At 43.3% G+C, this 17,232-nt stretch overlaps 1 protein-coding gene across 2 annotated transcripts in view; it reads left to right on the top strand.

The window, feature by feature from the left end:
- Positions 1–9,286, top strand: part of LOC100762413 (bifunctional 3'-phosphoadenosine 5'-phosphosulfate synthase 1) — a 70,255-nt gene extending 60,969 nt beyond the window's left edge. The window contains exon 12 of one of the 2 annotated variants that reach the window (XM_027395725.2): positions 8,400–9,286. In XM_027395725.2, the coding sequence (XP_027251526.1) occupies positions 8,400–8,538 (139 nt within the window). In that variant the 3' untranslated portion in view covers positions 8,539–9,286. Of the gene's footprint in view, positions 1–6,178; positions 6,345–8,399 lie in introns of those variants that run through there. The other variant, XM_035450540.1, reaches the window with a different exon arrangement.
- The last annotated feature ends 7,946 nt before the right edge of the window (positions 9,287–17,232 follow it).

Genomic DNA, 17,232 nt, shown 5'->3' with positions numbered 1-17,232 from the left:
AGGTAATTTTATGGCCAATTGATTAGCAATTTGAATCATAGCTCCAGAATTCCCTTTGTGGTATTCCTACACTATGCTGCAGCACACTGTGGAGGTGACATGGGGCAGAGGTCATCAGGACCATCTTTAAATTCTGCCTACAACTAGTGAGAAGTTCTTCATTGATTTCTTAATATAAATTACAGTGACCAGAATCAATATGACTCTCATAATATATCCAGAGCCTAAATTTTGTTATTACTCTTTTTTCCCACTTGTGATGCCTAGTGTTAATTTTGGATGACAGAATCACCTGGGAGCATGCCCATGGGAAATGTCTGGTTCACATTAACTGGGGAGGAGACCTGTGCACTGTGCGTGTCACCCTTCCCTGGCTGGGATCCTATGCTGTGTAAGTAAAGTGAGCTGAGAGACAGCAAACACTTATGTCTATTTCCTGACTGTCCTTGAGTCAGGGTTTCTATTGCTGCAATGAAACACGGGCCAAAAAGCAAGCTGGGTAGGAAAAAGTTTCTTTTACTTACACTTCCACAACACTCTTCATCATCAAAGGAAATCAGGACAGGAACTCATGTAGGGCAGGAACCTGGAGGCAGGAGCTGGTGCAGAGGCCATAGAGGAGTGCTGCTCACTGGCTTGCTCCCCATGGCTTGCTCAGGCTGCTTTCTTATTGAATCCAGGACCGCCAGCCCAGGGATGGACCCTCCACATCAATCACTAATTTAAGAAAATGCCCTACAGACTTGCCTGAAGCCAGATCTTCTAGAGGAATTTTCTTCTGAGTTTCCCCCCTCTCAGATGACTGGCTTGTGTCAAGTTGATGTTAAGACTGTCCAGCATGCTGTGTGTGGATGCAGTGTGCCCGCCTGATTCAAGCTCCTGCTGCCTGACTTCTTTTCCCTGATGGACTGTACCTGAGTTATGAGACACAATAAACCCTTCCCCCTTAAGTCATACTGGTCAGGGTCTTTCATGACAGTAACAGGAAAAGAAACTGAGGTACGGCTACCTAGAACATTGGGGTCCCTTTTGTTGTCCTTGCTCTTGAAGTATAGTTTGACAGCTCACCTCTTCCTTTTTTGCTGCAGTCTTTGCTGTGCACAAGCCCATCTGTTAGGATACTGGGAGCTGTCTTTTTCAGTGATGCTCAGAATGCTTTGTGTTTATTAGTGATAATATTTCTCCTGTTAGTTGGGAGTTGGGTTGTAGCTTTGTGAGTGTAACTGTTACCAGGACCTTGTGTGCTTCCCTCACCCTGAGCTCCTTAGTCTTTGTGTCTTTGTGGTTGCTGTAAAAAGATGAGATACACAGAGTAAGGACGGAGGCCAGGTGGATTTGGTTGCAGAATACTGTAAAGGGAGAGAGTGCGCAGAGGTGATTGTGCTGACCTCCATGCTTAGCTAGGTTTTATACATTTTCTTGAACAGATGGCTTTCTTGGGTGCATTTTCCTATGCAGGTAATTGACCACCCATTTGGGAGAGGACACCAGTGTGTCTTCATTTATTTATTTTAAGTAGAAAGTTTCCTGCTGGATAGTAATTTTCTACTCTTGGTTGTTCAAAAAAGTGTTTCTTCACAGAGGCAGATACAGCTAAGATCCCATTCTACTGACCAAAAATCATGTAACAGAGTCGATTAAGAGTTTAAAAAACAAAAATAACTAACGTGTAAAAATAGCCAAGGCTCACCTCCTGGCAGTTCACAGGAAGGTAAGGACCTAGGGTGGGGATGGGGTTTGACCCTGGGTTAGGCCCCCAGGTACTCGGGAAGTCCCACATTTCCAAGCAGCTTCAGGAGAAGCTGCAGACCCAGGGGTGGGCTAGTGAACTCTGACCTGGGATTAGTGCCACTCCCTGATCTGAATGTCTGAGAGGAGCTTTTTTATAGATTTTATGAACTCAGGTGCTGGTAGGGATATGACTCAGTAACAGAGCACTTGGGTAGCATGAGTAACACCCTGATTTCAGTCCACAGCATTTAAAAATAAATGACAGTTTGAAAGAGTGAGTTGCTAGGTGGGGAACAAAAATTTAGATTCAAGCTGGGTGTGGTGGCGCACACCTTTGATCCCAGCACTCAGGAGGTGGAGGCAGGTGGATCTCTGTGAGTTTGAGGCCAGCGTGGTCTCCAGAGTGAGTTCCAGGACAGCCAGAGCTACATAGTGAGATCCTGTCTCAACTCCTCCCCACCAAAAAAGAAATTTAAATTCAAAATAATTGAACTTAAGTTTTTCTTTCTATCTCTGTGGTGTGTGTGTGTGTGTGTGTGTGTGTGTCTATCTGTCTGTCTGTCTGTCTGTCTGTCTGTCTGTCTGTCTGTCTGTCCGGATGTGGGTATGAGCACAGGTGTGCACACCTGCTGATGCATATATAGAAGTCAGAACACAGCCTCAGGTTTCACAGAGTCCTCACCTTTCAGCCTTGTTTGAGACAGGGTCTCCTTGTTGCTCTGGCCAGCACTGCATAGCCAGGCTGGCTCTCAGGCGTTTCCGGTGTCTCCTGTCTGCTGCCCATCTTGCCACAGGAGTACTGGAATTACAGATGTGGTCTACAGCATCTGGCTTTATATGAAATCTAGGAGTTCAAAATGAGGTCCTCATATTTGTGTGGCAAGCACTTTCCCTGCTGCGTCACCTTCCCAGCCCCCGGTCAAACTTTTCATGTATTTCATTTAGTCTTTGGTTAGAAATAATAAGAAAAAAATAAAGTTGTCTTATATGATGCTGTCCAGTGCATTTTAGTCTCTGAAAGAAAGCCACAAATAACTTTATCTGGTTTTGAAAAGATCATTTTATTTTATTTTTCTCTCCGTTTTTTATTTAAATAGGAAACAAGATTATTTTACATGTCAATCCAGTTCCCTCTGCCTCCTCTCCTCCCTTGCCCTCCCCCAACTAACACCCTACCTATCCCATACCCTTTCTGCTCCCTAGGGAGGGTGAGGCCTTCCATAGGTGGTCTTCAGGGTCTGTCATATCCTTTGGGATAGGGCCTAGGCCCACCCCTTTGTGTCTAGGCTCGGGGAGTATCCCTCTATGTGGAATGGGCTCCCAAAGTCCATTCTTATGCTAGGGATAAGTACTGATCTACTGCAAAAGGCCCCATGGATTTCCAAGGTCTCCTCACTGATACCCATGTTCATGGGGTCTGGATCAGTCCCTTGCTGGTTTCTTAGCTATCAGTCTTGCTCAGGTCAGCTGTTTCTGTGGGTTTCACCAGCCTGGTCTTGACCTCTTTGCTCATCACTCCTCCTTCTCTGCAACTGGATTCCAATTCAGATCAGTGATTAGTTGTGGGTGTCTGCTTCCACTTCCACCAGCTGCTGGGTGAAGTCTAAAGGGTGGCATATAAGTCAGTCATCAATCTCATTGTCAGGGGAGGGCATTTAAGGTAGCCTCTCCTCTGTTGCTTAGATTGTTAGTTGGTGTCTAGACATTTAGTGCCTGATTTCTCTTTAAACCTATAATGGCTCCCTGTATTTATTATCTTGCTTTCCTCTATTCCCCCCAATTCAACCTTTCTGCTCCCTCATGTCCTCTTCACCCCTCTCTTCTTCCCTTCTCATTCTCCTAGTTCCCTCTCCCCTCCCCCCATGCTCTCAATTTGCTCAGGGGATCTTGACCCTTTCCCCTTCTCTGGGGGACCATGTGTGTCCCTCTTAGAGTCCTCCTTATTTTCTGGCTTCTCTGGCAGTGTGGATTGTGGGCTGGTAACCCTTTGCTTAATGTCTAAAATCTGAAAACATTATTTTAAATCATGGAATTCTTAGTGTTTTGATGTGTAACAAATGACTGGCTTTCAAATTGGATAAAACATTAATTAGAATAAAAATCATTAGATTCACTTACAAGTCACCACCATTAGTTTTATTTCTACTGAGAATTTCAACTGAGAAATTCTGTTTTGCTCGTCTGAATTGCTTATCATCCAGTTTGTGTTGTGAGCATGCTGGAGATCTGAATGTGAGCCTTCAAAAGACATACATGAGGGCCATCTGCTGACCCCAGCTGTTGTCCTAGTGAATAACTTGTCCTGGTAGCTCTGAAGGCCACATGTGTGGATAGAGGGACAACAGATGGCTGTAAAGATTTACAGTCATCAGCAAGTGGCCAGAAGTCATCGTGCCTTGGAGTTCTTCAGGCTGCTGGCCACATGTGGGTAGTTCGTTAATGGCCCCATGTAGGCTGCAAGCTCTTGGGTTCACTGTACCCTCTCTGATGTCACAACTCTTCCTTTTGTTTTTTTTTTTTAGAGTTAGCATTCTGTCTGCTGTAGGTTATAAAGAATCTAATCCAGTGCCTTTGAAAGGAAGAAGAAAGAGGCAAACATATTTTTTTTTTCCAGGTTGCCATGAATGATTAGCTTGCTAGTGTTATAAAATGACCTGACTTAAAACTGCTCTATAGTGAAAGTGAAGGGCCTTTTCTGTTTGTGGCAGATTCCTCATTACTCATAGGTAGTTTTAGGGCTAATTTTAGATCATTCCAGAAATTGTTCAGATTCTGTTTTATGGAATTATTTCTTCAAAACCATCCTATTGAGCAACTATAATTTAATTGTAGGCAGTGACTTGAACCTGGCCTCTGATAAAAAGTAAGATGCTTATGTAAAAGACAGACATGCAGGAATGGGCCTAGGGCAATGTGTTTCCCATAGCCAGGGTGGAGAACCACCACCACATGGAAACAGAAACTCCCATCTCATGGGATGAAGGGATGGATGCCTGGCGCGTGCAGGGCAGATGGTGTGACATGGCTTCAGGAAGAGGTGCCCAGGGGCCTTGGCTCAGAAAGGCAGTTTCAGAAGGAATGCAAGCAATTCTGGAGTTCAGACTGGGAGGAAGAAAGGACTTAGTTGCTCTGACTTTTCCCCTTTAATCCCGAAGTTCAGGCAGAGTCTTCCAGAAGTGGTTTGCTCTCTTCCTTACCACCACCAAGAACCAGCTCTCATTCCTGGAATGGGCCATGGCTTTCCTCAGGGAGGTTTCTTTAGGAATTATAAGTACCACTCCCAGGGAATGGAGACAGTGCCTTGCCAACAGATTCTCAGCCATGCTAGTTTTCCATGATGCCATGGTGAGCTGGCTTAGATTTCATTGGGAGGTATTCTCTGTCCTGAAGAGGTTCACCCACACAGGTGCTTGTGGCCCTAAGAGGGCAGCTTGGCACCTCTCTGAGAGGATCCAGACCATCATTTTCTAGCCATTGTTCTTCCCAACCATTGTTCTTCCTGCGCTTATCTCCTGTTCCTTCTCCTTGATAAAGCCTTGTCCTGGAGCTGCCACCCACTCCCCTTTTCATCTCTTGCTTTTGTTTTCCTGTCATTGCTCCCCTCCTTTCTCTTCTTTTTCTTGACATTTATTTTCTATGCCTGGATACTTGTTAAGATTTCCCGCTCTCCCTTAGAATAAATAGATCATGCTTTGAGCCTGTGTATGCCATTTCTGTGATTCGCCCCTTTCTTTCATCATCATGGGTTAATTCTTCTACTAAAGAAAATTTAAATTCTGGTTAGCGAGTGTGGGTTTTGGTGGTTGCCTTGCTGTGGCTCCCTCATGGCTTTGACATTTTGAGAGTCCTTGTGTCTGACGGCCATCTTGGTTTTCTTCTCCCTTCCCTGGGAAGTGCTTTTGCCTACAGCTGGGTCTTCTTCTTGTGAGAGCTTATTTCTCAGATTCACTTTTCATTTTAGTATTGTAAGTTCACAGCTGATGTTGCCAGCACGTTAATTTACATAAGAAAGGGAGGAGGGTAAACTATTTATTTATAGCCATAGTAGCCAACCTATTTAGAGGCCAACACTTTGAAGTTGCCATTTTAAATTTATTTTTAAGTTTTTATGTGTATGACTGTTTTGACTACATACATATTTTTGTACCACATGCCTGGTGCCCAAAGAGGCCAGAAGAGGGTGTCAGGTCCCTGGAGCTGGAGTTTCATGCAGTTACAGTTGTGAGCCACCATGTGGTTGCTAGGAAGTGAACGTGGTGCAGTCTCTGAAAGAGCAGCCAGTGCTCTTAACCACTGAGCCATCTCTCCAGCCCCCACGTTGCCTTTTCTTACAAGACATTGAACTCAGAGAGGTGGGAGATAAGCCCCGAGTTTAAGCATTAAATGTTTTGTTTTGAAGCAGCATTTGGCGGTTGTTTCCTGAAGATCATCTTTGATCATTTTCTAGTCACTTAAAACAATCATCTACCCAAGAACATAGAGGTCTTAAGATACTGGATCCAGTGTGTGTGATGTCTGTCTGTGTAGCAGTGCTGGAGAAGAGGAGGAGCACACAGGGCAGTGTGAGCACAGGGGGAGACAGCGCCTTCTGTTCATAGTTGCAATAGAACTGGAGAGCATCAGCACTGGTCTCCCTGGCATTGCTTAAGTGAGTTGGACTGCTTATATTCACAATCTGTGTGTATAGCATTCTAGACCCAAACCCACTCAAGTTTCAGAGGCGAGTGGGACTCACAGTGTCACTGTGTAGAGTTGGGTTGTCTCAATGATCACCAGGTAGAACTAGGTCTAGGACCAGGGGTCTCAGGAATGGCCAGTTGTGGGGAGTGGAAGTAGTGCTGCCAGGTGGAGCTGCTGCTTCCAGGCCTGTGGTAAGAACACTGTGGCCAAGGCCATGTCTCTGTGAGCAGTCTGGCCATTGAACACACACATCAGAAAAGCAGACGTCACATGGACAGTGTGATCACTAAGAAGTCCCATCTTTCTTGTCCGTGGACCATTTCCAGTGAAAGGACAACCTGGAGCACTTGCTTGTGGGAACGGCCAAGTGTCTGGGGCTCTGGAGATGGCTTGCCAGGTTCCCCCACAGAGGAGGCCAGCGAGGTCTGGAGGACGTTAGATCTGAAGGGGCTATAAAGAAATGATTGTGAAGGGTTCAGCATGTAAATAATACAGATGCAGATTAAAAGGAATGGGACAGTAGTTCAAATAAACCCTGTCATTTGTAAGCTTAGGGCAACAAGAGCTCTGTGTAGAGCTAGGTGCTTGCCCATTGCCTGTTTGCTGCTTCATACTTGCCCAGTGTTCACCGAGCTCCCCCAGGGGAAAGATAATAAAGGACTTGATCTCCAGACCGTAAACATTTATTGCCTGTGCCCTGTGTCTGTGGCACTGTGCTGGGGCCTCTTTTGGGCTTTTGTTTGTGTTGAAGGGACAGGGTCAGGTGGGGTGGGGGGAGTAGTGGCTGTTGTGACCATTGTGAGAATAGACCGATGAAGCAGCCCTAGCGATCAGCTTCTGGGAAAGACGTGCAGGCAATGGAGGCTTCTTTTTAATTTAAGGTTACAGTACTTGACATGATTTCAGATGTCTTTAGAAAATTTAACAAGTTGCTTTATTCACTATAGAAATCATTACTGATTATTTATCTGTAATGTATCTATTTCTTTGAAGGAGGATCTCCTTTTGTAGCCATGGTTGGCCTTGGACTTCTGGCAGGCAGTCCTCCAGCTTTAGCCTCCAGAGTTCTGGGATGCATGAGCAACTACTTTTAATCTTATGGACAGGTCTCATTTCATTTTGTTGCTGGAAAGTTTTTTACTACTGATCACTTTATGTGTTATTTGATTTTGATAATATTGACAGTTGGTAATTACTATAGGAAGCAAAGTGAGCAGAACATAAGACACCTGTAATGTTTCCTAGACATCACTGACTCTGCTGCCTCACAGTCCCTCTTGTCTTTCTCTGCATTTTGACAGAATTACAGTGCCTGTCTGAACTTGAGTCACTATAACAAAATACCCTGGGCATCCAGCGCTTTCTTCTGGCATCTGTATGCACAGCGTATACTCACACATATACTAAGTACATAAATCTCAAAAGAAATGCCAATTCCAACAGCATTCCCCAGGGACTGGGGAAAGAGGTGGTGAGACAGAGGACGAGGGGGCTGTCAGGAAAGGGGTTGGGAACTGCCTGGTGACCATGCCCTGGCAGTTTCCTGAAGCTGAGCAGGTGATAATCTGGAGCTAAATGACCACCCAGAAAGAAGAAGGAAAGCTGAGGAAGCCTGGGTGCCATGGCAGCTCATTTCTGCACATTACCTCATTGTAATGGTTGCTGTGCTGGGCAGGATATCCCTGTTGGGAGGGACAAGTTATCAAGTACATGGAGTCTTGCTGTGTTATTTATTTATTTTTTTTTTGTAATTTTTGTAAGACACTGATTTCCATAATTTCAGTAGATTTTTTTTTTTTTTTGATCCTAGCTCTAAAACTGAAGGATGTCCAGTTGTGTGGTGGTTTTTCTCAGTGACAAATTGACATCAGATTGATGCTGTCTCTCACTAGTTTAAACTTAACATGAACTGAAGGAACAAATGCCCTTAAACATTTCTTAGTAACTTTGTAAGACAGTGAAGTGAGTGGGTTTTCTCTCTTTTTCAGCCACGAAGATTTTGAATTCATTTCAGGAACACGGATGCGCAAACTGGCACGTGAAGGTCAGAAGCCTCCAGAAGGCTTCATGGCTCCCAAGGCCTGGACTGTGTTGGTGGAGTACTACAAATCCTTAGAGAAAGTGTAACCATTCTGCCTGGGACACAAGACTGAGTGACAGAGGGGACCACGCAGTCACCGACAGCATTTCTCTGTGGTTGTGTCCATCTGAACATAATTCCTGAAAACAGACCATGTTTCTCCGTGTACATCAGTTTTGGTCTGCCTTTGAATTCTGTTTCAAACTAGTGTAACACATCTCTGGTCTTAATGTGTCTTTTCCACTTACTGTTAATATTCTTATAATACGATTTTAAAAATCTTGCCTTTTTATATTGTATTTATGCTTCTGTCTTAGGATTTTTCCAAGCTGATTTATTAGTTATAACCAGTAATACATCATCTAGCTTTTAATTCTTTAAGAAGTAGGAGTGGGGGGGGATCACTAAACTTGGCTAGACCTTGTTTGGGGAATTTTGCAAAGCATCTGTAGCAATTAGGTTTTTTTTTTTTTTAATTTTACATTAAAAGTATAAACTGCTCCCTCCCTTGCAACCCAACATGTTGAGGTATTCTTGCAATCTGTGTTAAGTGCTGAATGAATGCCTTGATTCAATAAAACTGATTTTTTGGGGGGGCTTCTTATTTAGTTTTGTGTACATATACCCCCTTCCTTGTGAAAATTCCTGGCAAAGGGGGGCTGTGAAGGTATCTTTAATTTCTGGGGTCTGATATGTAGTTCCCTATACCATGTGTTTGCTGAAGTCATGCATAGCAGGAACCTGTACTCCATAATTATGTGGGAAAATTATAAAGAATTCTTCGTCCATCTGAAATCTCAGTTTTGCCTGATATAGCTCCAGTATTCTTAAACACAAGGATTTGGATGGCAACAAGAGTGTCACTGCTTTGTAAGCTGTAGCCTCAGTGTAGGTCAAAGCTGCTTGAAGTCAGGAAGGCTGTCTCCTGCCCTATGCCCTTCCGTCCACATGGGCAGATGCATGCTTTGCTTACCTTGATGGTTCATGTTGTGGTTGTGAGGCAGACTAGACAGATGGAAAATTTTGGGAAAATGAAAAGAGGAACTTTTCATCCAGGAATCTGATTGAAGCCTTTTGCCAGCAGAAAAGCAAGAATTCCAGCACAATGGACAAACTGCTGAAGACCCTACCCCTTCCTTCTGAGCTTCAAACATACAGTTTTCTAGGAATTTTACCAGAAAATGGATTTATTGGGAAAGGACACATACCAAAACCCCTTGGAGACCTAGTGGCTTCTGGTTTAACCTTGTAAAATTATAACTCTCAAAGACATCTCCAGAGCCTCCCTATAATCTCACGTATCAAAAGAGGAAAAAAATATGAGAGGGTTCTGTAGCTTTTAGAGATTTGAGAGCCACCAAAATGACGTATCTGGCTTATGCTAAGACAATTAACAGTGTCTCTTGAGTAGCCCATACCACACTTGGATGTCCTTCTGAACTCCCTTAGAGAAGCTCACATCCATGTATCCATCCCTGCCACTTTGTGTCTATGATAGTGAGAGATAAAAACAATGTATATATTTAGCCATGGTGCCACATATCTGTAGTTCCAGATGTTTAGGAGGCTGAGGCAGGTTTGCAAGAGTAACAAGTGAACCTAAACCAAAGCAAGACCTTGCCTTGAAGAGTGTCACACACAGGCTCTGACATGTTCCAGTTCAGAAGAGCCAGTGTTACCTGCTGAGTCAGTGAGGCAAAGCTGATCTCGTAGCCCCACTCACATGTAGTGAGTTGGGAAAAAAAATTCTATCGCAGGAAGGCCAGCAGAACCACCAAACTTCAAAGTAATGTTTACTGTCAAAATGTTTTTAAAAGTTAAAATTCAGGAAAAAGGTATTTTAAAATGTCATTCATAAAATAGCACTGACCCTTGGGTGTGGGCACACACCTGTAATCCTAGATTGTAGGTAGTCGAATCAGGAAGACCGTGAGTTCAAGGCCAACCTGGCTAACATAGTAAGTTCCAGTTTGTGGTTGCCCAGAGACCCTGTCTCCAGAAAACAAAACAAAACAAAACAAAAAACAACAAAACAAAAGAAGTCTCAGCATTTTTAACATAAAGTAAGGGCAGGAAGACTGGCTTTCCAAAACATTGCTCCTCCTTAGGGATGACAGGGTTGCTACCTGGGACAGGATGCTGTTCTATGGTTTCTATTGCTGTGGACAGACACCATGACTGTGGTGACAGTTATAAAGGAAAACATTTAGTTGAGGCTGGCTTCCAGTTTCAGAGGTTTAGTTCATGATGGTGATGTCCAAAAGCATGGTGGCATGAAGGCAGACATGGTGCTGGAGAAGGAGCTGCCAGTTGTACATGTTGAGCTACAGGCAGCAGAGGGGACTGCCACGCTAGATCCAGCGTGTGCATGGAAGACCTCAAAGCTCTCCTCCACAGTGACATACTTCCTCCAAAAAAGCCACACCTTCTAATAACCCCACTCCCTATTGGCCAAGCAGTTAAACATGTGAGTCTACAGGGCCTATACCTATTCAAACCACAAAATATAAACAGAAAAGATGATGTAAATTGTTTGGAAATAATTGTCTTTGACCATCTTAGGTCAAAGGGCAAACTAGACAAACATCTTTATGGAAGTAATCGTGCGCCAAGTTGTGGTTTGGCAGAGTCTCTTTGTGAACATTTTTGGTATCAGTCAAATAGATGTGAAGGCCACCCCCTCAATCCCATTTCATATCTTATTAATTCCATTTTCTTAGGGCATAATCAGTCAGTCCATTTTGATTCTGATCGTTTCATAGTGTTGTTTCCATTTGTGATCAAAATTCTTATAGAATTAAGATAACATGGTAGAAATGAGACTAACAAGGATGAGCTATAGTCTAAAAAGTCACCTTGCATTTTCTCAGGTAGTCCTGGGCTCCTGCCCACTAAAAACACATCTGGTGGAAACATGGCTCCAGACCTCATTCCCTTGGGATTAGCCACCTACTTGCATGCTTTAGAAAAACATTGAAGAAATAAAAGCAGCCAATAATTTCTATCAGTTCATAGACTGGCATGTGTTTCTAAAGCTGATAGATGTGGAAATTTTATTTTTCCCCTTCCCAGTTTATAAAAAAGAGACCAAACCAATCTTTAAAACATCCAACCCTTCTGAGGAATGTCTCCTGCCAAGTGGTTTCAGAAATCTAAGTGCCTTTTAATCTATTCATCAACTGGAGAAGGGAATGGAAAAATGATTTTTTTAAAGGAAAGTGTGATGATCTTGGCAGCAGTGGAGTGTCTTAAATCTGTCAGTTCTCTCTTCCACTGTGGTAATCAAGACCACATATTTGAGTTTCATTGCCATCCAAGAGGGGAGCAATTATACCTATCTCTTGGAAGCCAGCCTTCAGATGCTTAATCAGGAAAAATTCGGAAGTTGTGCTTCCACAGATGGCCTATCTTTATGAGCACATATGTATCCAGGAATGAGTTGGCTCACAAAGTAAGGAGGTATTTGCCCACTGAGCCTCTTACATGTAGCATACACTTCTTAGAGAGCCTCCAGGCCTCTTTTCTTGTATTGCTGCTAGATGTCGTTTCTGATTTTACATAGTCTTGTGCCAAATATAATTCTATATGTCTTTCAAAGACCATTCTGCCCACACAACTCTCAGTATTTTCCTGGACTGAAGTGAGATCTGGCCTCACTACAACTATGGATTTATGAACTGTAGTTCTCCTCATCTTTACTTCCTGCCTGCCAGGTTCCCAGGGAAAATGGCGTCAGGATTTAGGACCCAGTACTGATGAATAATCGGAAGTCTGAATGTGGCCTTATAAATCATAGCTGGAGTACTGAGTGCTGGAGCCTAGACTGGGCGAGAGTGAAATCTGAGCATAGACCTCTCTGAGGGGCACTCCATCCTTTCTTGCTTGTCAAGGAAAGGGGACTCAGAGCACTTTTTCTCAGGAATGTCCGTTTCCTTCATGTAAGAGACGCCCTAGGAAGACTTTCTTCTGCATCTGTTAGTTTGCATGTAGTTCAGCTCAAATCAATCTGTTAGACAGTGTTGTACACTGGGGTGATGTATTCTTGTCCTCTAAATTGATAACACCAATTAAGGTTCATGTAGCCCAATATAACTGTACTCACCAGCTAATCAAGGCTGGGAGATTTGGTGAAGATAAATAATTTGAAGTAGGAACCGGAGAAAGCCTTTACAATTAAATTAATAGATAAATTTAAATCGAGCAACAGTATTTAAAACAGTATTTAAAGCTGCTAGGAAACTACAAAATGGAATGTATTCTCAGTACACTAAGGAAAAACCAAAATGGACTAGCAAGAGTAATTCTCTAGATCACTAATTCTCAGCCTTCCTAATGCTGCGACCCTTTAATATAGTTACTCATGCTGTGGAGACTCCCAACCATAAAGTTATTTTTGTAGCTACTTCATGACTAATTTTGCTACAGTTATCAATTGTAATGCAAACATTTGATATGCAACCCCTGTGAAAGGGCCATTAGACTCCCAAAGGGGTCTTGACCCACAGGTTGGTTGAGAACCTCTGCTCTAGTGCCAAGTTACTAAAGTGACCTGGCTTCCTAGTTTTGTAGATTTACAGTGACACTGTCAAGCTCTTTTGTTCACACAGTGTATCTAAAGGCAGAGTTGAGTTTTCAGAGAAAGACCCGAGGCCCTGATCAGCTGGGGCTACCTGATAATGTTAATAAAGCATACAGGATACAAATTACAGGAAGTCGGCTGACTTCTATTCTGGACCAAGAATTGCTTCTATAGCCTGGATCCTGACATCAGTCTCTCCACCCCCCAAAAGGAAGAGGCAGACCTGGAGAATGGCAAAAGACACGTGGTTGTTACTGTTTAGGTCTCACTCTTCTATCCCTTTGTTAGTGCTTAGGTCTTATCTTTCTAGTCCTTTCTCCAGCCTATTGAGGAGCTGGGGAGTTGAGCGGGATGGGGAAGGAGAAATAAAAAAATTTCCCACAGGTTTTCCCTCTCAAAGCCACGCACAGCTATCTCCTGTTCTGTTGCTGCATGCTAATGACAGTGAGCCTGCCCACCAGGTCAGTTAAGGACACCACATCAATGACGTGCTGCCATTTGGGTCCATGTGAATAGATTTGTTTACTGAATTGACCAGAGCTTTTAAAGCATCGTGTTGCTACAGCAATGATTCCTGTAATGGGAACTAAAAACTTGTAACCACATAGCTTATAAACACAGTATGAAGAATAAAAATAAATATAAATTTTAGTTCACAATGATCCTAGTGGGAGTATTTTTTCCCCCTTCTACATTTGTGATGCCTGTGTAGGAAACTACTGATCCATACGAGTTGATGATCATCAAAAGCTGCAAGAATGTAGAGGTTGTGTGACAGTTGGCAGGCCCGTGAGCAGGATGGGAGCCTTCAGTTCCGGATTTCACGACTTCCACATTGCAATTTGTATGCTGTACGATATATTAACATTTCCCCTACATTTAGTTTCCTTTAAAACACAAAGTCAACATGAAACATCCGAGCACCAATCTCTCAGGGAAATTACGAGACACCATATACCCGATCTATTGTGGGGTGGGGTATCTCTCAAAGTATTTTACACTTTTGACGTTGGAAGAAGAAGGAAGGGATGTTCTTCCTCTTACTCACATTTCTAAGGATTCAAAGTATTGCGCTCCAAGTTTAGATTATGTTTTCTTTCTAATGGCAGAAATAACCGAAAGAGAACAAAGGTCTTCAGTAAAGAGGATGAGAAGAACACAGAGTAAACTCGGAACTGCAAGCTCAGTTAAAATCCTGCCTTATTTGATGTGGATGGTTGTCTCCTTGTTTGCATGTGCACCATGTGCATGAAGTGCCCGCAGAGGCCAGAAGAAGGCATCAAATTCCCTGGAACTGGAGTCAGAGACAGTTTTGAGACTTGTTGACTGAAATAAGACACGGGCCACCCCAGATTCAAGGGGAGAGGAAGTGGTCTCTCTCTCTCTTGATGGCAGGAACCAAACAGCCACATAAAAGTCAGTCACATTGCAAAGGCAAGAAGGAGGGAGGTAATTTGTGGTAATTGTTTTCATTTAGGCAGGAACCCCACAAGCCAATAGGCCAGAGAAAGAGCCCCCATTTACTGGAATCCTCTCCTAGTCCTTTCGTCTTTCTGTGGTCCAGGGGGCTGATGGACTTAGCTGGTGGAAGTTTCACCTCCTTTTCTCATACTGAAGTACTGAGAAATTGTCCACAGTAGAGATGTAGTTTCCATTTTTCAAGTAAACAGAAATTCCCTCAAACACTCCATAGTGTCTGTCCTTTTCTGTGATGGCATCATCACAGAAAAGTGCTTGTCACTGAGTCAGATGAAGAGGTAGCTCTCTCGGTTCTATACGCCTCAAGGTGAGACCAAAGCAGACATGGGGTTGCCCTCCCTTCAGGACCTCCGGCTTACCTCCAGGTACTGGTAGCTTCAGGCTTCACTGCCCAAATTTAAATGTCTGTCTCCTTCTCACAGGCTTTTCTCCTGTTTCTCCTAAGGAAACTCTTTGTTGGATTGAAGGACTCACTTGGACAACACAAGATGATCTTTGTAAGATCTTGACTGAATTATACCTATAACCTTCCCCTTTCTATTCCCAAAGAAGTCACGCTTAAAGGTTCTAGGGATTAGGTCATGAAGATATCTTCTCCCTCTCTCTTTAAGGAGAAGAAGGTCTATTCAACAAACTCCAGGATATTAAAAGGATTGGGATCTTTTCTGTAGAAAGTTATTTATACAATGGAGTATTACTCAGCTGTTAAAAACAAGGACACCAGAAATTTGAAGGCAAATGGATGGAACTGGAAAAAAAAAATCACCCCAAGTGAGGTAACCCAGACTGAGAAAGACAAACATAGCATGTACTCACTTATATTAGCTGTAAAATAAAGGATAATTATGCTACAACCCACAGGCCCAGAGAGACTAGGTAACGAGGAGGGAGGACTCCCAAATCTCCCTGGGAAGGGAAATAAAAGAGATTTTTGTGAACGGACTGAGGGTGGGGAAGGGAAGATGAGAGATCAGGATAGGGGAGGGGCAAGGGAGGGACAGTGCTGAAGGATACTATTGGAAAGGGGAGCATTTTGGGGTCAGGTAAAAACCTGGTGCAGTCAGACTTGGTCATGTGTAAGCATAACCCAGGTGGTACCAGTTTTGAAGGCTGAAGGGGTCATGGAGAGCAGCTGAGGCTTGGTACTGTGAGAGGCCAGAAGAGATTGGATATTTTAAAGAGACGGAAAATTTAAAAACTGAATTTGTAAAGACTGTGGAACTTTTAAAATTACTTACAATTTTAATGTGAGATCTTGGGGGATGGATAAGACAGGAAGGAATGTGGCTTCATAGTGATGTGTTTGTGTGTCAAGTTGACAAGGGGTCAGTTGTACTGGCTGGTTTTGTGTGTCAACTTGCCACAGTTAGAGTCATCAGAGGGAGGAGCCTCAGTTGGGATAATCCCTCAGTGAGATCCAGGTGTAGGGCATTTTCTCATCTAGTGATAAATTGGGGAGGGCCCCAGTGGTGGGTGGTGCAATGCCTGGGCTGTTGGTCCTGGGTTCTATAAGAAGGAGGGTTGAGCAAACCATGGGAAGCAAGCCAATAAGCAGCTCTTCTCCGTGTCCTCTGCTTTAGCTCCTGCCTCAGGATCCTGCCCCGAATGAGTTCCTGTCCTAATTTCCTTCAGCGATGTACAGCAACGCTAAAGTGTAAGCCAAATAAACCTATTCATCTCCAACTTGCTTTTTGGTCAGGGTGTTTTGTTACAGCAATAAAAACCTCAACTAAGAAAGATGGTGATTGGTATCTTGTACTTTATATTCTGTGAGATTAGCTATTTCTCTTTTAGTACCATAAAACTGACAACATTGTGTTCCTTAATCTGCCAGTTCAGAATTCATGATGCAAATCAGTTTTTCTGTGTTTGGGCCAAACCAGGTATTGAAATGGGAATTCCTGTTTAGTCTCATCTACATTATTTACATTTGTGACTCTCAGAGTGGCTTTCCCAGTGTATACAAACCAAGAAAACCCTGTTTTATATAAGACAAGTTACAGAAAACTATGACTGTCATACCTACAGTTGTCGTAATACTTGTGTCCTCACGGCACGTGGAGAACAATCTGAAACTGCCTGCAATTTGTTGCCAAAGGATCTTGCTTTTAACATCATACAGTGACAGTGTCCCTGATTGCCAAGATGGAGTGGGTTATAGTAGGAAGCTTATTAAGCAAGAGTCTGATTAGGTGCTCTATCTCCCTAACAAGGGACAAAGCCCAATGTATTCTTATGAAAGTATCTTCATTTCTCAATTGTCTTGCCTATTTAATGAGAGATTGGTGGTTTGGTAAGATAAAATATCTGGAAGTAGTTCACTCAGAGTTTCTGGCACATCAGAAAGAATTCACAAGTATTCGCTGAATTCTCTGGTAGTTGTCCCATGTTTCCTAGTCAGAGCTTGTATCCCCCTCTGATGGGGCCCAGTGCTGGAAAAAGGTGATCTGGACCATGGACACAGAAGGAACATCAGCTGAGGGACAGCAGCCTGGTCTCCCATCTCTGTTTTATAATATGAAATAGTTGGCTCATTCTGAACACATGGGATTCCAGGTACATTTATATCACTAAATACCACCAACTTTAAGCCAGCCTCTGAGCCTTATAGAGATAAAGCTTGTGGGTGGGAGGCCTCTTGTCATAATCCATGGGGTCTATTTTGGGATAAGGAGTTGGGATG

The sequence above is a fragment of the Cricetulus griseus genome, assembly GCF_003668045.3.
Source record: "Cricetulus griseus strain 17A/GY chromosome 1 unlocalized genomic scaffold, alternate assembly CriGri-PICRH-1.0 chr1_0, whole genome shotgun sequence".
Lineage (NCBI taxonomy): Eukaryota > Metazoa > Chordata > Mammalia > Rodentia > Cricetidae > Cricetulus > Cricetulus griseus.
This window is presented reverse-complemented; position numbering and strand designations above follow the sequence as displayed.